Below are 18,534 nucleotides of genomic sequence, written 5' to 3'. Positions count from 1 at the left end.
TGTCGCTTTCTCGAGGATATTTCTCTTTCCTTTTAAAAGTATCCACAAGTGTTTGCTGCTTCGGTGTCTTTGCCTGTCCACTAGAGTGAACTTGTTGTATTCTTTGAATGTTTGTTTTTTTATATGCCGTATCAGATGAGTAGTATTAAACGGTCATACTGCAGATGTTACATGTCGCCGCTGTACTGCCTTCACTTTCTACTTTAAGTTATGTCCACACATCTTATCAACAGGTTTGCAGAGTAACGTTATGTGCTTCTGAGTTTTGCCACAAATTGTGCTCAGACATTTAAAAAGAAAAAAAATGTAAATCGCGCTTGGGTCCACGTTTAAAATTGCCAATTCCAATCAGTGGAAAAATGCCCATATCGGCCCGATCCCAATCCTACAGATCGCATCGGGACATCCCTATTAAATACTGAAGAATTATTAATTTCGGTGCTGGTAAATAAAAGTGCAGAATCATTGACATTCCATCACATCAAGAAGGAATCACTATCGCACATTTCACACTCGTCGAAGTTCATAGCATATAAATGATGTGTCTGTTTTTTAGATTTAGATTTTATTTTATTTTTCAACTTTCATATAAATAGATGATTTCAAAGCAGGAGAACCGTGTAGGCTTTTAAAATGCTTTGAACTTGGGTTATAATTTGTTCATCGCTACTGTCTGAGGTCAGTAACTGAGTAGTTGATAGTTACTGTTCTTCTTCTTACACACTCATTTTACAGTCATGGTTTCAGACTCTCCACCTCCATACACTCATATTTAAGGGAAAATTATTTGCCAAAAAAGACACAGTAAACAAAGTCTGATAATGGGTATATATCTTATATGATACATTTCTACAGATATCACAATAATTTTGGTATCATGAATATGTTTGGCCACAATTCTCTTGTTTATGAAAATCTGATATCATGACAGCCCTAATTTATCATTATCAGACGACAGTGAAGAGAATATTTGTGAACTGTTAGGATAAATATTTGTACTTTCTAATAATATAGGGAATAGTTTAGTGAGTTTAAAGTTTGAATTCTGTGCAGCACTGTCCTGCAATGTGACCGGGTCAGTTCTCATTGTGGACGGTCGGATGCACAGTGTCCACTCTGGTCATCCAGGCTCGTTTAGCTCTTGTTGTTGGGTTATACTCCATTTTGAGTTTGTCTCTGGAACTCAAACATGCAATAAACATGTGAGCAGTGGAGTGTGTGTCTCCTTGTGTCTTGTGACTGAAATCACATGACTTCATGGGGCTGATGTCACAGAAAAGGGTCATGTGACAATCAGAAATCTCCTCTGGAAAATGCATGACAAGGTCAGTGACACAGATCAATGTAATGCATTTAATTCATTCAAGTCATGTTTTTAATATTGTTTTCAAATTATGTTTGTCATTTATGCAAGCAACAAAGTGTGCATTAAAGTGTTGAAAGAGTGTAAAGTGTATTTCAGCTTGTTTTTCACTTCTCTTTTTTTATTCAATTTGTCAAGTAAGATTGAGAATGTGGGACAGCACACGCTGGTTAAGCTGAGACAGAAATGTAAAGACATGTCATAATGTAAACATTTGTTCATGTTCTTGAGTCGTGTTCTTACATTTTTCCAAATTTTGCCAACAATGTTCAAACCAGAAAAATCAAAATTTCCTCAAAATAATGGTGCTTTTCATTTCTGTCACTGTAACTTCCAGAGAGAGTCAGAGAATGAGGAAGGAAGTCAGAGAATAAGACTCAACATAACACGCACAAAACTTCAAAATATTACCTCGTCTGTGAACATTTGTGCCTGAGTCACGTCAATGAAGACAGCTCCCATGAGCCCATGCTGCTTACATCTTTTGTTTTTATTTAGATATATATGTGGTTAATTTAAAGAAAAAGAAATCAGATGTCAGAGAACTCTCCAAGCCAAAGTGAAAATACATTCACTCAGCTTCTGTCCTGAAGTCAAAGATCGTCATAAACTGTCTTCTCAATTATGTGCAGCGCCCACAAATGACTCATAAATACCTTTTAGTGTTCATAACAATGATAAAGCAGAGAGCATTCAAGAACACTTCCGCCGCTACAGGTTTTTAACAACAGCACACTGATCTGTGTGTGTTTCAGGGTCTGGTGTTCAGGCATGGAGAGATCTGTTGATGCTGCTTTTTGTGGAAATAAAACTATTTGTTCAAGGAGTGGCCATGGCTTATGGCTCAAGGTTTCTGTAGGCGTCCCGGACTTCGTCCTGAAAAGCGCTGCTATGTCACTCTACAGTGCAGGACCTTTCCAAAAGGAAGTTCCAAAGGTTAGAAGAGCTGGAAACCTGCGGTTGTGGTTGTCTGATGTCTGTTTGTGGTTGTTTGATGTCCGCTTGTGGTTGTCTGATGTCCGTTTGTGGTTGTTTGATGTCTGTTTGTGGTTGTTTGATGTCTGTTTGTGGTTGTCTGATGTCTGTTTGTGGTTGTTTGATGTCCGTTTGTGGTTGTCTGATGTCCGTTTGTGGTTGTCTGATGTCCGTTTGGTTGTTGATGTCCGTTTGTGGTTGTCTGATGTCCGCTTTGTGGTTGTCTGATGTCCGTTTGTGGTTGTCTGATGTCCGCTTGTGGTTGTCTGATGTCTGTTTGTGGTTGTTTGATGTCCGCTTGTGGTTGTCTGATGTCCGCTTGTGGTTGTCTGATGTCTGCTTGTGGTTGTTTGATGTCCATTTGTGGTTGTTTGATGTCTGTTTCTGATTGTTTTATGTCTCTTCATGGTTGTTTGATGCCTCTTTGTGGTTCATCGAACAACTACAAAGAGACTGGTCTGAGATTAGTTACTTTGTGACTATGATTTCAAATGTTTTTGTGCCTCCAATGACATTATGTCCTATTCTAGTAAATACAATTTCTCAGGAACACTATGTCCATTCTAGTTATTGTCAACAAAACCAACAACATGCTAGTCCGCCTCTCGATACTGTCAGACTGTGGCTCTCAGCTTCCAGCCTGTTGGTTCCTACTGAGGACATACATCTTTAAAAAGACCTCACAAATGTTTAAAAATGTTAAGTAATATCCTGAAACAGCTGCTCACAGCATCCATTATTAAATGTTAAAACATTTAGTGTGTTTAGTAAATGATTGTGACTGAAGCCTGGATGCTGCGCTTCCTCGGTTCTCCTCAACAGAAAAACAAGATCGTAAATGGTGTTCTGAACATGCTCGGACTTCCAAAGGTAAGAAGAAACACAAAACCTCTTTATGGTTGTTTGATGTCTGTTTGTTGTTTTGTTATCCTCACTTTTCCGGCACTGATACCGTTTTGTAACTGAAGGGTCCTGTTGAAGTGAAGCTCACTGAGGTGCCGACTGTGTCCATCAGTCAGAAGAGTGGAGTCTCTGTCAGAGTGAATGTCAGTGCCCAATCTTTACTTCAATCAAAGAAACCATCTCTTCCTGTGGTAAACACACACACACACACACACACACACACACACACACACACACACAAATACAGCATCTATTGACTGGAGTTCAGCGACCAGACAGTCACAATCTATTTATGTTCTCAGCAGCTACAAATAAAAGTGTCTCCGTCTCCAGATGTGTGCAGCTAATATGAAGTTTAAAACTGAAGGAAACTATCTGCAGCTCGTCATTGAGGATGCCAGGTAAAAACACAAACACACTCACAGATGGTAGTATATATGTAACTGTAATTTCCCAGCTTGGGATCAATAAAGTATATCTATCTATCTATCTGACAGTACTGTGTAATATTCTGTACACAGTATCATTACTCTTCATTCTAAGGCCAACTGTGTCTTTCAGATGTAAAGTCAAACCTCAAACAGCAAAGGGGAAAATGGCGGTAAGAAAACAGCGATGAATCTGACCTTCCACGACACTACTCAATAATAATAATAATAATAATAATAACAGTGTGTCCTGTGTCTGTGCAGAAGCCAGTTATTAACTTATTTCTGAATGGACATATTCAAGGGTACATTGATAGTAAGTATGAATACATAGAACACTGTCGTGTCCAGCAGTAACGGAACTACGGCCCATTTCACTGGATTCTTACAGGTGAATATACACACTTGACTTATGGCTGATACTTAACATGACAACTGTGTGTGTGTGTGTGTGTGTAGGTGAGTTAAAAGACACATTACGGATTCCTCTGCCTGATGGAGTCAATTTCAGTGAATCAGAGATCTGCTATCATGACGTGAGTCTGCACTGAAAAATGAAACTTAATTATCCTACACTACATCTATGATGCTGTGCTGTCCCCAAAAACAACAAAATCATTAAGCCAGGTTTTGTTTTTATTCATTGAACAGTCTGTCAGTTACAGTTTTTAGCGGGTTTTAAGCCCGAACCCGACGCAGCCTGACACACCAGCATGAATTGTCTGCCCGAACCCGACCCCGACCCCGACCCCCCGCGCGCCTGCATTGTTTTCCTCATACACTTGTTATCGTAACTTTATGCAGTGGCGTCAGGTCTGCGTCTGCCCCTCCCCGTGAAGCAGCAGCCAGACTTACTCTTCACCACACAAACAACAAACAAACAATATATAATTTACAACCTGCAAGAAATGTCTTTTATGAAAAAGGATGCCCGAAGCCCGACCCGACACAGCTCATTTGTGTATTTTTTCGGCCCGAACCCGGCCCGAACCTGCGGGTCTGATCGGGTTTGTTGGGCCGGGCTGACCCGTTGAGAGCTCCAACGGAGACTCATCTACTCACTAGTCCGTCTTTACAGGCCACTTTAGTTACACACTATTGAAGTACAGTAAAAAGTCAAATGTGTATAGAGCGGTGTAGAGATGAAGTATCTTTATAGCTAACTGCAGTTAGCATCTCTCTGGTTCCTCTGTGGGATTATTGAACTGGATTCTGGATCATTACAGACAATAATCTGAAGGTTCTGATCCGTCCAGGTTCTGTTGATCCAGATAATCTGCACAGATGAACTCCACTCTGTGATGTGTGAAGCTAAATTAACTGTGTAGCATTAAGAAGCTAATGCTAGGCTACAAACAGACGACATCACGGTCACATGACTGAAACGTCTCCACCACTAAGAGTCTTACTGCACAATTACTATCCAGGTTTTCTATAAACTGATCAATGTACAAGTTGTAAAGTCAGAGTTAGAACAGTGTGTAACTAAAGTGGCCTGTAAAGACGGACTAGTGAGTAGATGAGTCTCCGTGTTCGCTGTGAGGACGTTTAATGTCCCCGACAACCTCTGTAGTCTCATTCAGACACTCGTTAGCAACCGCTAACTGTTTCTAACACATGAAGAGCTTCAGGATTAAACTGTGGGACATTAATGATGATTTTACATATTCAGCCTGTGACCACACAACTTATTTCACACATTTAACTGAAAACACGTTCAACACACTCACAGATTTCTGAGTTTGAGGACTAACAGATGACATCACTCTATAGTATAGTGTAGTAGGGAGCTTAGTGGTGGTGACGTAGTCATGGTAGCATAGTGACAGCCCTATAGTTTACATGCCTGATACAACTATCTCACTCCATCAGGTTAGACATGCATGTATCTGACACCACCTGGTTCTGCCTGTCTGTGCAGGGCTACCTTCTGATTGGAGGGAACTTCAGTTTAAGTCCTGCGTTGGTGCAGGAGAGGGTGAAGCTGCTGATGTCACAGGTGATCGAAAAACTTCAAACCTGAGTGAACAGCTGGATGAGAAGCTCAGTCACAATCAGCAACTTTCAAACATGATTCAATTCTGGTTGAACTTTCAATTCTGTTGCACCAAACTTCTTATCAAATCTTAACAAGATTCAATTCTTTTTTTCTCTAAACTTAGATAAAATTTAATTTCGTGGCACCAATACTTTGAACTCCAGTTTAAACTGTGACCCAGTAAAGCTGTCTTTTTATATGAACTGCACTAAATAATGGAGGGACTGAAACCAAAGGAGGTTTGATCCAGATACCAGTCAGTTCTGGATCTGAACTGAACACTGGTCCAACTGTCACATGGGGGACTGACAGCTGCTTCACTCACAGGATATTTCCACATGGTCCAGCTCGGTTTGACTCACCACGTTATCATATCTCCATAACAACAGGGCTACCTGCTTCAAGGTGTGTGCAACTTAAGAGCTCTTGTGTTGAGTGGAGGACGTTTGAAAGCGGCTGTAAACACTCCTCTTGTATTATCCAAGAATCTGTGTTTCTATATTTGTTTCATTTGAGCAGCATCTCTCATGCAACAGAGCTTCATTTCATTTTAAATCTGAGTTTTATTAAACTCTGATTAGATCTAATCCTCGATTAAATCACAAAGCAGCCTAACATGATTGAAGTTAGATGGATCCTGTGTTGTCTGTTAGCTCCACTTCCCGTCTCTGAGGTCACTGCTGGAGTTGTGAAACTGTAAAAGTACAACAAAGTACAAATACTGTTACTGTGCGTTCAAGAGATTCTTTCTCTGCAATAAACAGCTTCAACATCACATCATGGTTTTATCTGAGATCTGTGGTCTAACAGCTGTAATAATCGTTGATCGGAGGAACATTTATTGAATGGTTTCAGTCGAACACGTCTGTTCAGCGTCTTCACAGACGATGTGCAGCTGCCCTGTGTCACTGCTGACTTCTAACCCCGTTTCATACAAGAAACAATGATTCAGTTCATTATGAAATAATTGTCCCGTTACTAATAAACAACCAATCACAGCACAGCTTGATCCTCATTAAGGTCAGTCAGTGAAAACACAAGCAGAAACTGATCAAATTGATCAATTGATTGAATAAATAACAATCATTAAATGTGTAGTATGTAAGAATTGACCGCCTTGAATTCACACTGCCAACAAATAGGGAGCAGCACAGCATCAGAGTAACTGCTAACTGCTGCTAACTGCTGCTATCTATATCCTGATTATAACTGTAGCTACTATTGTCTCAGTTAGCTGTGCAGCTAGCAGGACTACCAGGCCGTGTTGGTGTTGGTGAAAGAGGTTTTCAGGCCGGCTGCTAGCTGGTTAGCATGCTAACATCAGTAGTTATCTCTTCCATACAAACATACACGTCTTTGTTGTAGCGTCAATACTGTTGATCATGTTTAAAACCAAATTCTTACATATTGCACCTTTAATATGAAGCATCCCATCATGCACCTCTGTCCGTCCACAGTCTATGACACAGTCAGGTCCCACTCTTCATCATCCTCCTCTTCATCAGGAGCCAACTGACTCCAGGTGAGCTCGTTCACCTGAGAGACAGAGACACTTCATCAGCTTCTGGACATCAGACACAGCTGCAGCAGGTGAACAGGTGACTTTACCTGCAGGACTCCTTCAGTCTGCTCAGGTAGAAACTGATCTGAGGTCTGTTTCACCTCCACCATCACTTTACCTCCACCTGCAGAGAGTTATTGATCCCTGATAATTATTCATTTTCAACAGTCTGACAGCGCTTCACTGAACTACTGCAGTACTTAGAGCAGCAGAATGTACCTAGTAGAATGAGCAGTACGGTGGCGAACGCCTGGACCAGAGCTTTCTCTCTGACCACCTTCTGCAGCTTACAACGTTTCTGTAGCAGAACATCCGGACCTGCAGACACAACACCACATTTATAATAAATACATGAACCTGTGCAGGTGAAGCCGTTCTCACCTGTGCAGGTGAAGCCGTTCTCACCTGTGCAGGTGAATCTGTCCTCCACCACTGCTGCTGCTCTGGTCGTCTGTCCGTGATGAGGGAAGGAGAGTTGCAGCAGACAGCCAAACTTCAGCCTCCTCCATCGGCCGCCACCCTCCTCCTCCTCCTGTTCTTCTTCGTTGGTGAGCTCCTTCAGCTGAGGAGGATGGATACAAACAGGAAGTCACCTGCTCTCTCACTAACTCACCTGAATGTAAAGATGTACACTTAGGGCCCTATGAAATCCATTCTATTTTTTCCCAAATTCTGTTTTTTCCATTTAAATTTTTGGGAATCCCATTTTTTTTTTTTTTTTACCCTTTTTTAAGACTAAAATGTACAGAAATTAAATAGAAATTATAGATTATTATTGATAAAAAAACATTAGCTTGCACATGTAGTTTTAAATGTCCCTTTCATTTATTGATGTAATCGAAAATAATAATAATAATAATAATAATAATAACAATAAAATATATTGTGTGGCTGTACTGACATGATTTTGATTTGATTATTTTCTTTTGAACATGCAAAGTAAAAAAAATAGATCAGTTAAAAATAGGGAAAGGAAATTGACAATAGTTCCACTTCTATAACAATTTGATATCTTGATTTGCATGTCCAGAAAGTAATCCTCTTTAATCTTATTGAATGTGCATGTCAGCCAGATTCCCCGGTGGGATCAGTTGTTTTCTGACTCTGATGAATCAGCTATTAATCATCATTTATTTTGAATTAACTATATTCAGTTATCCTGTTATATTGTTATACAAGTAGCAATAAAAGGTGAAAATGATAAATTATGTACGCAGTCACTGCACATATTTTTAAGCTTCCAGCCAACTGAGTGTTGGCAGAATTTGCAAAGCAACAGTTCACCCGAGACATACAAGTCGTTCGAGAACTGCTCGGCTCTGTACTGAGGGGTTAATGTGGAGTTTCTCAGTTTTTTCGCCGATGAAGACAGAGCCGGGCAGCCGCCTCGCCATGCTTACATTGTTTTGACGAGGGAGCTCAGTCTGTGGAGGGGGATGGTTGTGCCACCCAGATTTGCTTCCCTTCGTGCAGTTTTCCCCAGACATACGTTCCTCTTCCACACGAAAACAGCATTTCAGTGAAATCATGTCAAATTCCGCGATATTCCGCGCAGGGCTGTAAACTAACTTTTTGGCTCACCTGCCAAGGGGGCCGGTAGATGAAAGAATCTACCGGCCAAGTCAATTTTTTACCGGCCAAATAATAAATTGCCTCTTTTTGTTGCATATACATCTGTTTCAATACTTTTCATGGAGATAACAGTATTATATAACAATACATGCTTAGAAAAGACGCCAAAGTATTATTTAGAAATACATTTTAATATTATTAATTAAATTTCAAAACATTGCAAATTGAAAACTTGAACAGTGCAAAACTTTGACAAAGGAAACACTCATTAATTAACTATCAGGCTCTGTAACAGACTTGTCAGTGTCGACTGTACCATAATAACATTTACACTGGATTTGATGGTTTTACACGTTTTGTGACGTGACAACTGTTCTCATATTAAGCCACTTGATTATCAAACTGAAACCTAATTGAAGGAAGTCGTTTAGAAATTATGCACAACTTAAGTACAACTTCCCTCAGCTCATGAGTTAGCGGTGTCGTCACTGCTGCACTCGACTCACAGTCACTGCGCCAAACTTTTACAGAGCGGTGACGCGCACGCTACGTTGCTTCTGAGGGGAACTATTTTCTACAGCGGTGACGTCGGGGGAGCTACTTCAGTGCGACACACAACAAATCACCGGTTTAGCACTAACGTTTGCTACCGTCATAATTTATCACTTTACAGCTACTACAATGTTTTGCTATATCATGCATAATTTATTGCAAGAGCACGACCATCGGGACAAACATTTACCCGCCCCGTGGCATGTATCCCTCCAAAATTAAGTCGCCAGGGGAATATTTTAGTCGCATTTGGCGAGTGGCGACCGCTAGTTTACAGCCCTGATTCCGCGTTAAAAAATAGATTCCGTTTTAATCAGCCGATTCCGCAATTCCGTGATCGCGGAAATCATAGGGCCCTATACAGTGTTAGCATGTGTTTCTCACTGTGATGATGTCAGAGGTCCAGCCATTGAATCCCAAGCAGTGATTGGCCAGTTCCAGACAGCGGGCGTGGTTCAGAGGTCTGCTGCTGTCACACAGGAAGTGAGGAGTCTGTTTGGAGCTCAGCCTCACCTGAACACAAACACACAGCCATCAGGACTTCCTGTTTCAGTGTCACTTTCACAATAAAAGCCTGTTTGACAGGATCTTCCTTCATCTCGTTTCTTTTTCTATTTATCAAACTCGTCTGAACCTTGTTGTATAAATAAAGTTTTAGAATCATTGTTAAACACTAAATAAAGACAGTTTTATTTTGAATTGAACATGATAAACTACAGGATCAGCAGAAGAAGAACAGTACTGTGGTGAGAGCTGTGAGGTGACGACCTTGAGCGGAGAGCTCTGGAACAGCGAGCGTCCGTCAGTCTGCCGTTGTGCCTTTGAGGCCTGAGCAGCAGAGTAGAACTTGATGAGGGCGTAGAACCCAGGCGGGTTGAGAGGAGCGTTAGGACACACCTTCAGCAGATAGAGAGGACCGAAGGACGAGAACACAGCGTACAGACCCTCCTGAAGGACAACACACACATCTGTTACTGTCCAATGGACAGAGCTGCTTAAAACAACTGATTTCTGAATGGAATTTGGCAAATTTCATACTATGTAATACACATGAACCCCAGCTGGACTCACACAGACCTGAACCCCAGCTGGACTCACACAGACCTGAACCCCAGCTGGACTCACACAGACCTGAACCCCAGGTGGACTCACACAGACCTGAACCCCAGGTGGACTCACACAGACCTGAACCCCAGCTGGACTCACACAGACCTGAACCCCAGCTGGACTCACACAGACCTGAACCCCAGCTGGACTCACACAGACCTGAACCCCAGCTGGACTCACACAGACCTGAACCCAGGGCCGGCCCAAGGCATAAGCTAACTAAGCAGCTGCTTAGGGCCCTGTGACCACTAGAAGGCCCCCAAGAGCAATTAACTTAAAAAAGAAAAAAGGAATTAATAATTTTTTTTTCCATGTGTGAGCAATGATGATTTATATATTATCAAATGTACATACTTGTACAAAAAAAACAACAAAAACAACAACAACAACAACAACAAAGAGTGTAGTTTCCTACTGCCTCTCTGCTGGATATGTCAGAGCTCCGCTAGTGACGTGTGCAGTGCAGCCAACCACGCAGTGCGCACGCAGCATCCAGGAGCTAGGAACAGGTGAAAGATGTCGCAAAAAAGGACTTACCCTTCAGGGGCAGAAAACAGAAAAAGGAAGAAAGATTAAAACGACAAGATAAAGGTATGTCTTAGTAATGTAACATTTGTTGATATTTTGTTCCAAATACGCTAGCCTATAATAGCAAATTTGCTAGCTAACATTAGTTCAAAACGTCTGACTAGGTTAGATAGCTTACTATTCAAGCTAACCTTTTTGTGTTTGTGTAATACTTTGAATAAGTTGATTTTCAGTGTATATACATTATTCTGGGTCGCTTTTTGGCATCAAAACAACGTTTTTGATAACAGTGTTTGATAGCAAATGTTTAATAACTAACGTTAATTACAAACGCAGTGACATTTGCTAGCAATATGGTTTTGCATTAATTAATTAATTTAGTTAACTAACTAGTTTGAGGTATGTTGTTTGCAATTGTTTGCTGCAGAGCACAGTAAATTATGTGAGTAAATAAACATATTCCTTTTACATCATCTCCCTAATATGCTCATACGTTATATGAAACTTCCCCAGGAGCACTGTTAAAATATTTTGGAGGAGGCACTGACTCAGCCCAGGGGCAATCCACCTCCTCAGGAGCAGCCAAGGCTGATGAATGAGGTGATCAAAAACTGTCACCGTGTATATTTAATTTCTAGTCAAATTATCTCATTAAGAAATACTAATATAAGATATAATCATATGACAAGGGATATGTTTTTCATCTCAGGTCCATCTCTATCCTCTGCTCCCACTGTGCCCACTGTCCTCTCTGCAACCTCAGCTGTACCTGGTAAGTTAACAACAAAACAGCCTTTAATAGCTCAGTGCACTGCAGAACATACTGAGATGAATATTTTTTTAATATAAGATATAATCATATGACAAGGGACATGATTTCAGACAAATCCATATTATTTCAAAACTTCTCAAACAATTTTCAGTTGTTCCACAGTTTGTTTTCTTATTACAAGCTATAGCTGTACTTTTTTTATTTAGAAAATAAGCTGCATCATTTTCAAGTGTAATATGACTATAACATGCTAGCTTGTTTTTCATCTTAGGTCCATCTCTATCCTCTGTCCACTGTCCCTTTTGTGTCTTCTGCAACCTCAGCTGTACCTGGTAAGTTGACAACAAAACAGCCTTTATAATTGCTCAGTGTACTGCTAAAAATATTATTTTAATTTCCCTATAGGTCCTTCATCTTTGGTCTTTGTCGTCATCAGCATCCAGTTTGGAGCAGAGATCAGCAGCTCCGCCAGTTGACCCAGCTGAGTGTCCCTCTTTCCTGTCAGACTCAGAAAGGACTGAACAGGTACTAAGAGGGCCACTGCCTATAGAGGACACAGTCATATTCCCAAAAAGACACGATGGCCGAAGCCCCCGTCCCATTTAACCAAAGATTTTGCAAATTTTTACATAGTTTTCAGACCTAATTCATCTTAATATTTTATTTATAAACCATTTGTGTTACCTTGTACCTAATATTTGTCAGATTTTTTAAAAATTATTTTATTTAACACTGTCTGTTTTCGTACATTTGGTGTTGCAGTTTATTTAAAAAATATAAAAAAAATAAAAAATATAATAAAGCAGATTGTGTTTGCAGTAAACGATTAGTTTATTTTGTTACTTTTAATTGGCCTAGATGACATTCGGTATCCCACTTAGTACTATATCACTTTGAATATTAAGTGTTAATCAACCCCAGGCTGCTCTTGTAGCAGAATTTGCTACCATTTCAGATTAAAAACCATAGATGGGTAAAACATGTCGGGCTGCTCTCGGTTTAATGTATTAACTACTACTGTAACGCCAGTAGGGGGAGTTTCTGACTTTGCCAAATATTAATTGAAAATTTTTTCTGTAAATTTGCAAATCTGGTGTCTGCTTCCAATGGCATTAATCGCTGTGGATTACAATCTAACTACAACAAAAAGTTCTCACATTAAGTTTTACAAGTGTATTCGTAATGATAATAATGACAATAATCATTATTATTGGCAGTAATAGAGGGCCCCATGGAGGCTTGGGCCGGCCCTGCCTGAACCTCAGCTGGACTCACGCAGACCTGAACCCCCGGTGGACTCACATAGATCTGAGCCTCAGTGTGAGACGGCTGGATGTCCCACACAAACAGAGTCTTGTTGTTCTCCACAGGGACCTGGAACTCCAGGATGTCCACCTCCATCACACCTGTAGAAGGCACAAGAACAAGGACATCTTAAAAATATGGCAATTTTTAAATCATGGATCTTTTTTCTCTCGTCCTCCAGGAGATAAATAAACAGCAGCCACTGGGAGAGTCCACACAGTACACCTGTACACACCTGTACTCACAGTACACCTGTACACACCTGTACTCACAGTACACCTGTACACACCTGTACTCACAGTACACCTGTACACCTGTACACACCTGTACATACAGAACACCTGTACACACAGTACACCTGTGAAGTTTCGGTAAACAAGTGTCCTTTCAAACAGCTATTAACTGGGCGAGGTAACCAACAAGCAGGCCAATATCGTCAGGAACCAGAAGAACATTTTGATTTAATCAAACAACGTTTCGTGTTGTTTTTTCTAACGAAACGCGGACCTGACATGAAGTAAAACTACTGTAGAGGTGATCGGCGAATCGGCGTCCGCTAGCAGTCCGCTAACAGTCTGCTAACAGTCCGCTAACAGTCAACTCGCAGTCCGCTAACAGTCTGCTAACAGTCCGCTAACAGTCTGCTAACAGTCAACTAACAGTCCGCTAACAGTCTGCTAACAGTCAACTAACAGTCAACTAACAGTCCGCTAGTTACAGTTACTTACAGTAACAGTTACATTACTCACCGTCTCTTCCGTCTTCACCGGACAAACACAGTTTGCCGCGCTTCCGCTGAGGGGCGGGGTCTGCTCCGCTAACCAATGAGCTGTATACTGCTGGGACGGCGCAGTAATGACATCACAGATTGCTTCATCAGTGGCAGTTCCCTTGACGCCCAGAAAGTGAAAACGAGGCAACAGAGTGAAAACGAGGCTGATGTCACTTAACTGTCAAACTCAGCAGCTCATTCTGCAGTTTTGACTCTAAAGATGTTAAATATGTTCCCAGTCAGTCACAATCATGAAACAAACATATTTATTGATTCAGTCTGACTGTGGGAATATTTATCAAAATGCTTTTGTTCTTCAATAAATGATCTTCCCGAGTAAACTGACCTGAGATCAGCTGAAAATCATTGAGTCATCCAAATATGAGAAACACACTTCAAACACGTCCAGACACAAACTACAATAATATCAAAGTACTTTTATCACAACTCTGAGGTACTTTTACCTCCATGATATACCTGTTCTGTGTTCAGTGTGGAAAGTGAGAGTAGAAACACTGTGGGAATTTTCTCTGAATTGTTTTCTGTTTCCTGTCTGGAATAAAAAGAGCTGAACACAGATCAGCAGCATGTTGGAGACACTGACCCACAGCAGAGCACCACCACCACCACCACCATCACCATCATCATCATCATCACCATGTTCAGCTGGACCAGCCTGCTCTTCGTCCTCTGCAGCAGCCTGACTCCTGTCTTCTGCTGTGATTGGCTCACACAGTACGCTCACCTGAGCAGGACCTCTCTGAAACACATCCGCCTCATGGTGAGTCCACACGCACTCACACCAGATCCTGGAAGAGACTGCAGGAGTCCTTGAGGGTGTTTGAGGGGTAGCTGAAGAGGTTCAGAGGGTTTTAAAAGAGCTCCTTGAATATGTGCTAAGAGTCTCTGTGAGGTCCTTGAGGAGCTCCAGGTGTTTCTTCAGGAGGTGACAGGCTAAATGTTTACATGTGTCAGTGAATAATATTTACAATAACTATATTTATATTTATGTATATGTTGACATGTATGTCTGTTGTTGTTTCAGGGTGGTCAGCTGACTGATCAGGAGAGTCCAGTTCCCTTTCCAGAGAAACTCTACAGCAGGATCCGTAATGAAACGGTAATCAATCAATCAGTCAATTATTAATCACTCACTCTGACACTTCAGCACTTTCATTAGCTGTATTCAGTGTTTGGTTCAGTGAAGTGTTTAGCTACGGACTGTCAACATTGAGCTCACTGACTTCAGGTCCTTTATGATTCTTCACATGTTCACACCGACACACTTCAGGACACATTTACATGCAAACATACCAACTAATGACATCAGCTCAATCAGCCAATCAGAAAGCTAGAATTCACTCTTCTCTCTCTCCAGGTGGAGTCTCAGTTGGTTTTCATCAGAGACAGTCTGGAGCTGATTTCTGATCTCTATCACCATGACAACCTGTCCTCCGCTACCTGGGATAGCGTCGAGACCGAACACTTCCTGACCGTCATCGACCGCCAGATAGACGGTCTCAACACCTGTGTGAGTAGACAGATGGATGGATGTTTCAACTCCTTTCAGGACGTCATGAGTCCTTTAACTTCAAGACAAAGTTCATCTGAATACTTCAATTGTATTCATCTTCTCTCTGCTCACACTTCAACTGTATTTATCTCCTCTCTGCTCTCACTTCAACTGTATTCATCTTCTCTCTGCACACACTTTAACTGTATTCATCTTCTCTCTGCTCACACTTCAACTGTATTCATCTTCTCTCTGCTCGCAGTTCAAACTGTATTCATCTTCTTTCAGCACCAACACCTCAGCTGAAACGCTTTCATTGAGTAAAAACAACTGAAGCGTCAGACTCATTTAGACTGTCAGATGTATTTAGACTTTGAGCTTTAGCTGAAGTGTTTCAGTCAATAGTTAAGCTGTTTTCTTTCAGTTGTCAGACTTGTCACATCAACTCAGATCAGGACTTCAACTGACGCTTCAGCTCTTTCATGAATATTGTTTCAGCTCCTTTTAACACTGACACTTCAACTGATACCTGAAGTCCTTTGTACTATCAGTTGAAGTGACGTGCAGCTTCATACAGTATATTTCACCCAACACCTGATTTCATCACTTCCACTCACACATCAACTCCTTTCACTGCTCACACTACAGTTCCTCTCAGCAGTTTGACTTCAACAAACACTGAAACTCTGCATCTGTCAGAGTTTCTGCTTCAGCTGCCACTTCAACTCCCCTGAGTGTTTCCGCTTCGTTTCCTTTAATGTTTTGAAGCAGACTCAGAGAACAATGTGCCCTGTGTTTCTGTCTGCAGGTGTCGACTAACAGCACAACAGACAGCAGACTGAGGAAATACTACAGGAGGCTGGAGACGTGTACTGTATACCGCACTGTGAGTACAAATACTGCTGTAGTACTCTCTGTAACACTTTGTGTACTGACTCAAGGTAGCAGTACTGACTGTAGTTGTATGTTTACAGGGTGGCAGTACTGACTGTAGTTGTGTGTTTACAGGGTGGCAGTACTGACTGTAGTTGTATGTTTACAGGGTGGCAGTACTGACTGTAGTTGTGTGTGTACAGGGTGGCAGTACTGACTGTAGTTGTGTGTGTACAGGGTAGCAGTACTGACTGTAGTTGTGTGTTTACAGGGTGGCAGTACTGACTGTAGTTGTGTGTTTACAGGGTGGCAGTACTGACTGTAGTTGTGTGTTTACAGGGTGGCAGTACTGACTGTAGTTGTGTGTTTACAGGGTGGCAGTACTGACTGTAGTTGTGTGTGTACAGGGTAGCAGTACTGACTGTAGTTGTGTGTTTACAGGGTGGCAGTACTGACTGTAGTTGTGTGTTTACAGGGTGGCAGTACTGACTGTAGTTGTGTGTTTACAGGGTGGCAGTACTGACTGTAGTTGTGTGTTTACAGGGTGGCAGTACTGACTGTAGTTGTGTGTGTACAGGGTGGCAGTACTGACTGTAGTTGTGTGTTTACAGGGTGGCAGTACTGACTGTAGTTGTGTGTTTACAGGGTGGCAGTACTGACTGTAGTTGTGTGTTTACAGGGTGGCAGTACTGACTGTAGTTGTGTGTTTACAGGGTGGCAGTACTGACTGTAGTTGTGTGTTTACAGGGTGGCAGTACTGACTGTAGTTGTGTATGTACAGGGTGGCAGTACTGACTGTAGTTGTGTGTTTACAGGGTGGCAGTACTGACTGTAGTTGTGTGTGTACAGGGTGGCAGTACTGACTGTAGTTGTGTGTGTACAGGGTGGCAGTACTGACTGTAGTTGTGTGTTTACAGGGTGGCAGTACTGACTGTAGTTGTGTGTTTACAGGGTAGCAGTACTGACTGTAGTTGTGTATGTACAGGGTGGCAGTACTGACTGTAGTTGTGTGTTTACAGGGTGGCAGTACTGACTGTAGTTGTGTGTGTACAGGGTGGCAGTACTGACTGTAGTTGTGTGTGTACAGGGTAGCAGTACTGACTGTAGTTGTGTGTTTACAGGGTAGCAGTACTGACTGTAGTTGTGTGTGTACAGGGTGGCAGTACTGACTGTAGTTGTGTGTGTACAGGGTGGCAGTACTGACTGTAGTTGTGTGTTTACAGGGTGGCAGTACTGACTGTAGTTGTGTGTGTACAGGGTGGCAGTACTGACTGTAGTTGTGTGTTTACAGGGTGGCAGTACTGACTGTAGTTGTGTGTGTACAGGGTGGCAGTACTGACTGTAGTTGTGTGTGTACAGGGTGGCAGTACTGACTGTAGTTGTGTGTTTACAGGGTGGCAGTACTGACTGTAGTTGTGTGTGTACAGGGTGGCAGTACTGACTGTAGTTGTGTGTTTACAGGGTGGCAGTACTGACTGTAGTTGTGTGTTTACAGGGTGGCAGTACTGACTGTAGTTGTGTGTTTACAGGGTGGCAGTACTGACTGTAGTTGTGTGTTTACAGGGTGGCAGTACTGCGTCCTGGGAGCTGATCCGGAAGGAAACTAAACTGCACCTGGAGCGGTTGTACCTGCTGGTGGCGTCCATCAGGAGGAGCTCTTCAGCGACTCAGCAGCAGCTCTGACTCGTCTCATCCATGAGTCTGATTCTGTTTCTCTGTGAGAGACAAACTCTGCTCCATGAGACTCACACTTATTGATCTGTGATCATGTTTCTGTTGATCTCAACCTATTTTTTTATTTTTTTATTTATTTATTATTATTATTATTTTTTTATTTATTTATTCATGTTTCTATTGATAATCTGATTGTATTTATATATTTAGATTTTTTTTAATTGATGATCTGATCCTATTTATTTATATATGTATTGAAGTGTTTGTATTTATTGACACTCAGTCTGGTGTTACCTTATGAATAAAGACGTGTTGTGCAGCTCTGATCTTCTTTCTGTCAGTCGACCTTGTTTCATCATTTTCTTTCTTTGTTGTCGCAGAGAAAATATTCTCAGGATAATCTGAAACGTGTCGTCTGTGTGTGCAGGTGACGGGTCATCGTGATTTTGTTTTATATAGTTTTTAAGTGAAAACATTTTTAAAAACTAAAATGTTTCATCACATAAAAATTCGATTTCATTCAACATTATTTTTTTTACAGTCAGTTTACTTTAATATGCAGACACAGCAAACAAACATAGCTACAGATTTAAATGGT

General features: G+C 41.4%; 3 protein-coding genes across 12 annotated transcripts; 2 read left to right on the top strand and 1 right to left on the bottom strand.

Moving 5' to 3' along the window:
* The first annotated feature begins 1,288 nt into the window (after positions 1 to 1,288).
* LOC115574916 (uncharacterized) lies at positions 1,289 to 4,290 on the top strand. Of its 2 annotated transcripts, none has more exons than XR_003982583.1 (8): positions 1,289 to 1,325; positions 2,119 to 2,299; positions 3,161 to 3,208; positions 3,307 to 3,432; positions 3,544 to 3,642; positions 3,803 to 3,842; positions 3,934 to 3,985; positions 4,129 to 4,290. XR_003982583.1 is itself a non-coding variant. In XM_030406594.1 (8 exons), exons 1-8 carry the CDS (start codon positions 1,318 to 1,320, stop codon positions 4,218 to 4,220), a joined length of 615 nt encoding a protein of 204 aa, XP_030262454.1. In that variant the 5' UTR covers positions 1,295 to 1,317; the 3' UTR covers positions 4,221 to 4,290. The 2 variants fall into 2 exon arrangements, 1 of the variants encoding a protein (XP_030262454.1); XM_030406594.1 differs by having other exon boundaries at positions 1,295 to 1,325; positions 3,575 to 3,642.
* Positions 4,291 to 6,250: 1,960 nt separating this feature from the next.
* Positions 6,251 to 14,005, bottom strand: rdm1 (RAD52 motif containing 1). 9 transcript variants are annotated; one of them, XR_003982820.1, is made up of 9 exons: positions 13,612 to 13,806; positions 13,081 to 13,205; positions 10,161 to 10,340; positions 9,777 to 9,905; positions 7,674 to 7,830; positions 7,488 to 7,586; positions 7,316 to 7,392; positions 7,112 to 7,243; positions 6,251 to 6,401 (listed from the first exon to the last, which is right to left on the bottom strand). XR_003982820.1 is itself a non-coding variant. In XM_030408847.1 (9 exons), exons 2-8 carry the CDS (start codon positions 13,198 to 13,200, stop codon positions 7,166 to 7,168), a joined length of 840 nt encoding a protein of 279 aa, XP_030264707.1. In that variant the 5' UTR covers positions 13,201 to 13,205; positions 13,854 to 14,005; the 3' UTR covers positions 6,251 to 6,401; positions 7,121 to 7,165. The 9 variants fall into 9 exon arrangements, 8 of the variants coding, with proteins under 8 accessions (XP_030264707.1, XP_030264710.1, XP_030264706.1 ...); XM_030408847.1 differs by lacking the exon at positions 13,612 to 13,806 and adding an exon at positions 13,854 to 14,005 and having other exon boundaries at positions 7,121 to 7,243; XM_030408850.1 differs by lacking the exon at positions 13,612 to 13,806 and adding an exon at positions 13,854 to 14,005 and having other exon boundaries at positions 7,121 to 7,243; positions 13,102 to 13,205.
* Positions 14,006 to 14,534: 529 nt separating this feature from the next.
* Positions 14,535 to 17,945, top strand: LOC115575656 (interferon a3-like). The gene is made up of 5 exons (XM_030407872.1): positions 14,535 to 14,657; positions 14,922 to 14,996; positions 15,255 to 15,407; positions 16,198 to 16,275; positions 17,826 to 17,945. The coding sequence occupies exons 1-5, from the start codon at positions 14,535 to 14,537 to the stop codon at positions 17,943 to 17,945; spliced, it is 549 nt and encodes a 182-aa protein (XP_030263732.1).
* The last annotated feature ends 589 nt before the right edge of the window (positions 17,946 to 18,534 follow it).

This window comes from Sparus aurata, chromosome 23 (assembly GCF_900880675.1).
Source record: "Sparus aurata chromosome 23, fSpaAur1.1, whole genome shotgun sequence".
Lineage (NCBI taxonomy): Eukaryota > Metazoa > Chordata > Actinopteri > Spariformes > Sparidae > Sparus > Sparus aurata.
This window is presented reverse-complemented; position numbering and strand designations above follow the sequence as displayed.

Coding starts and splice junctions, on each gene's coding strand:
- LOC115574916 (XM_030406594.1), top strand. Junction 3,643..3,802: donor CTCGTCATTGAGGATGCCAG/GTAAAAACACAA, acceptor TGTGTCTTTCAG/ATGTAAAGTCAAACCTCAAA. Junction 3,986..4,128: donor TATTCAAGGGTACATTGATA/GTAAGTATGAAT, acceptor GTGTGTGTGTAG/GTGAGTTAAAAGACACATTA.
- rdm1 (XM_030408846.1), bottom strand. Junction 9,906..10,160: donor TCCAGAGCTCTCCGCTCAAG/GTCGTCACCTCA, acceptor GTTTGTGTTCAG/GTGAGGCTGAGCTCCAAACA. Junction 7,393..7,487: donor CGTACTGCTCATTCTACTAG/GTACATTCTGCT, acceptor AACTCTCTGCAG/GTGGAGGTAAAGTGATGGTG.
- LOC115575656 (XM_030407872.1), top strand. CDS start 14,535: ATGTTCAGCTGGACCAGCCTGCTCTTCGTCCTCTGCAGCAGCCTGACT. Junction 14,658..14,921: donor TGAAACACATCCGCCTCATG/GTGAGTCCACAC, acceptor TTGTTGTTTCAG/GGTGGTCAGCTGACTGATCA. Junction 16,276..17,825: donor CGTGTACTGTATACCGCACT/GTGAGTACAAAT, acceptor GTGTGTTTACAG/GGTGGCAGTACTGCGTCCTG.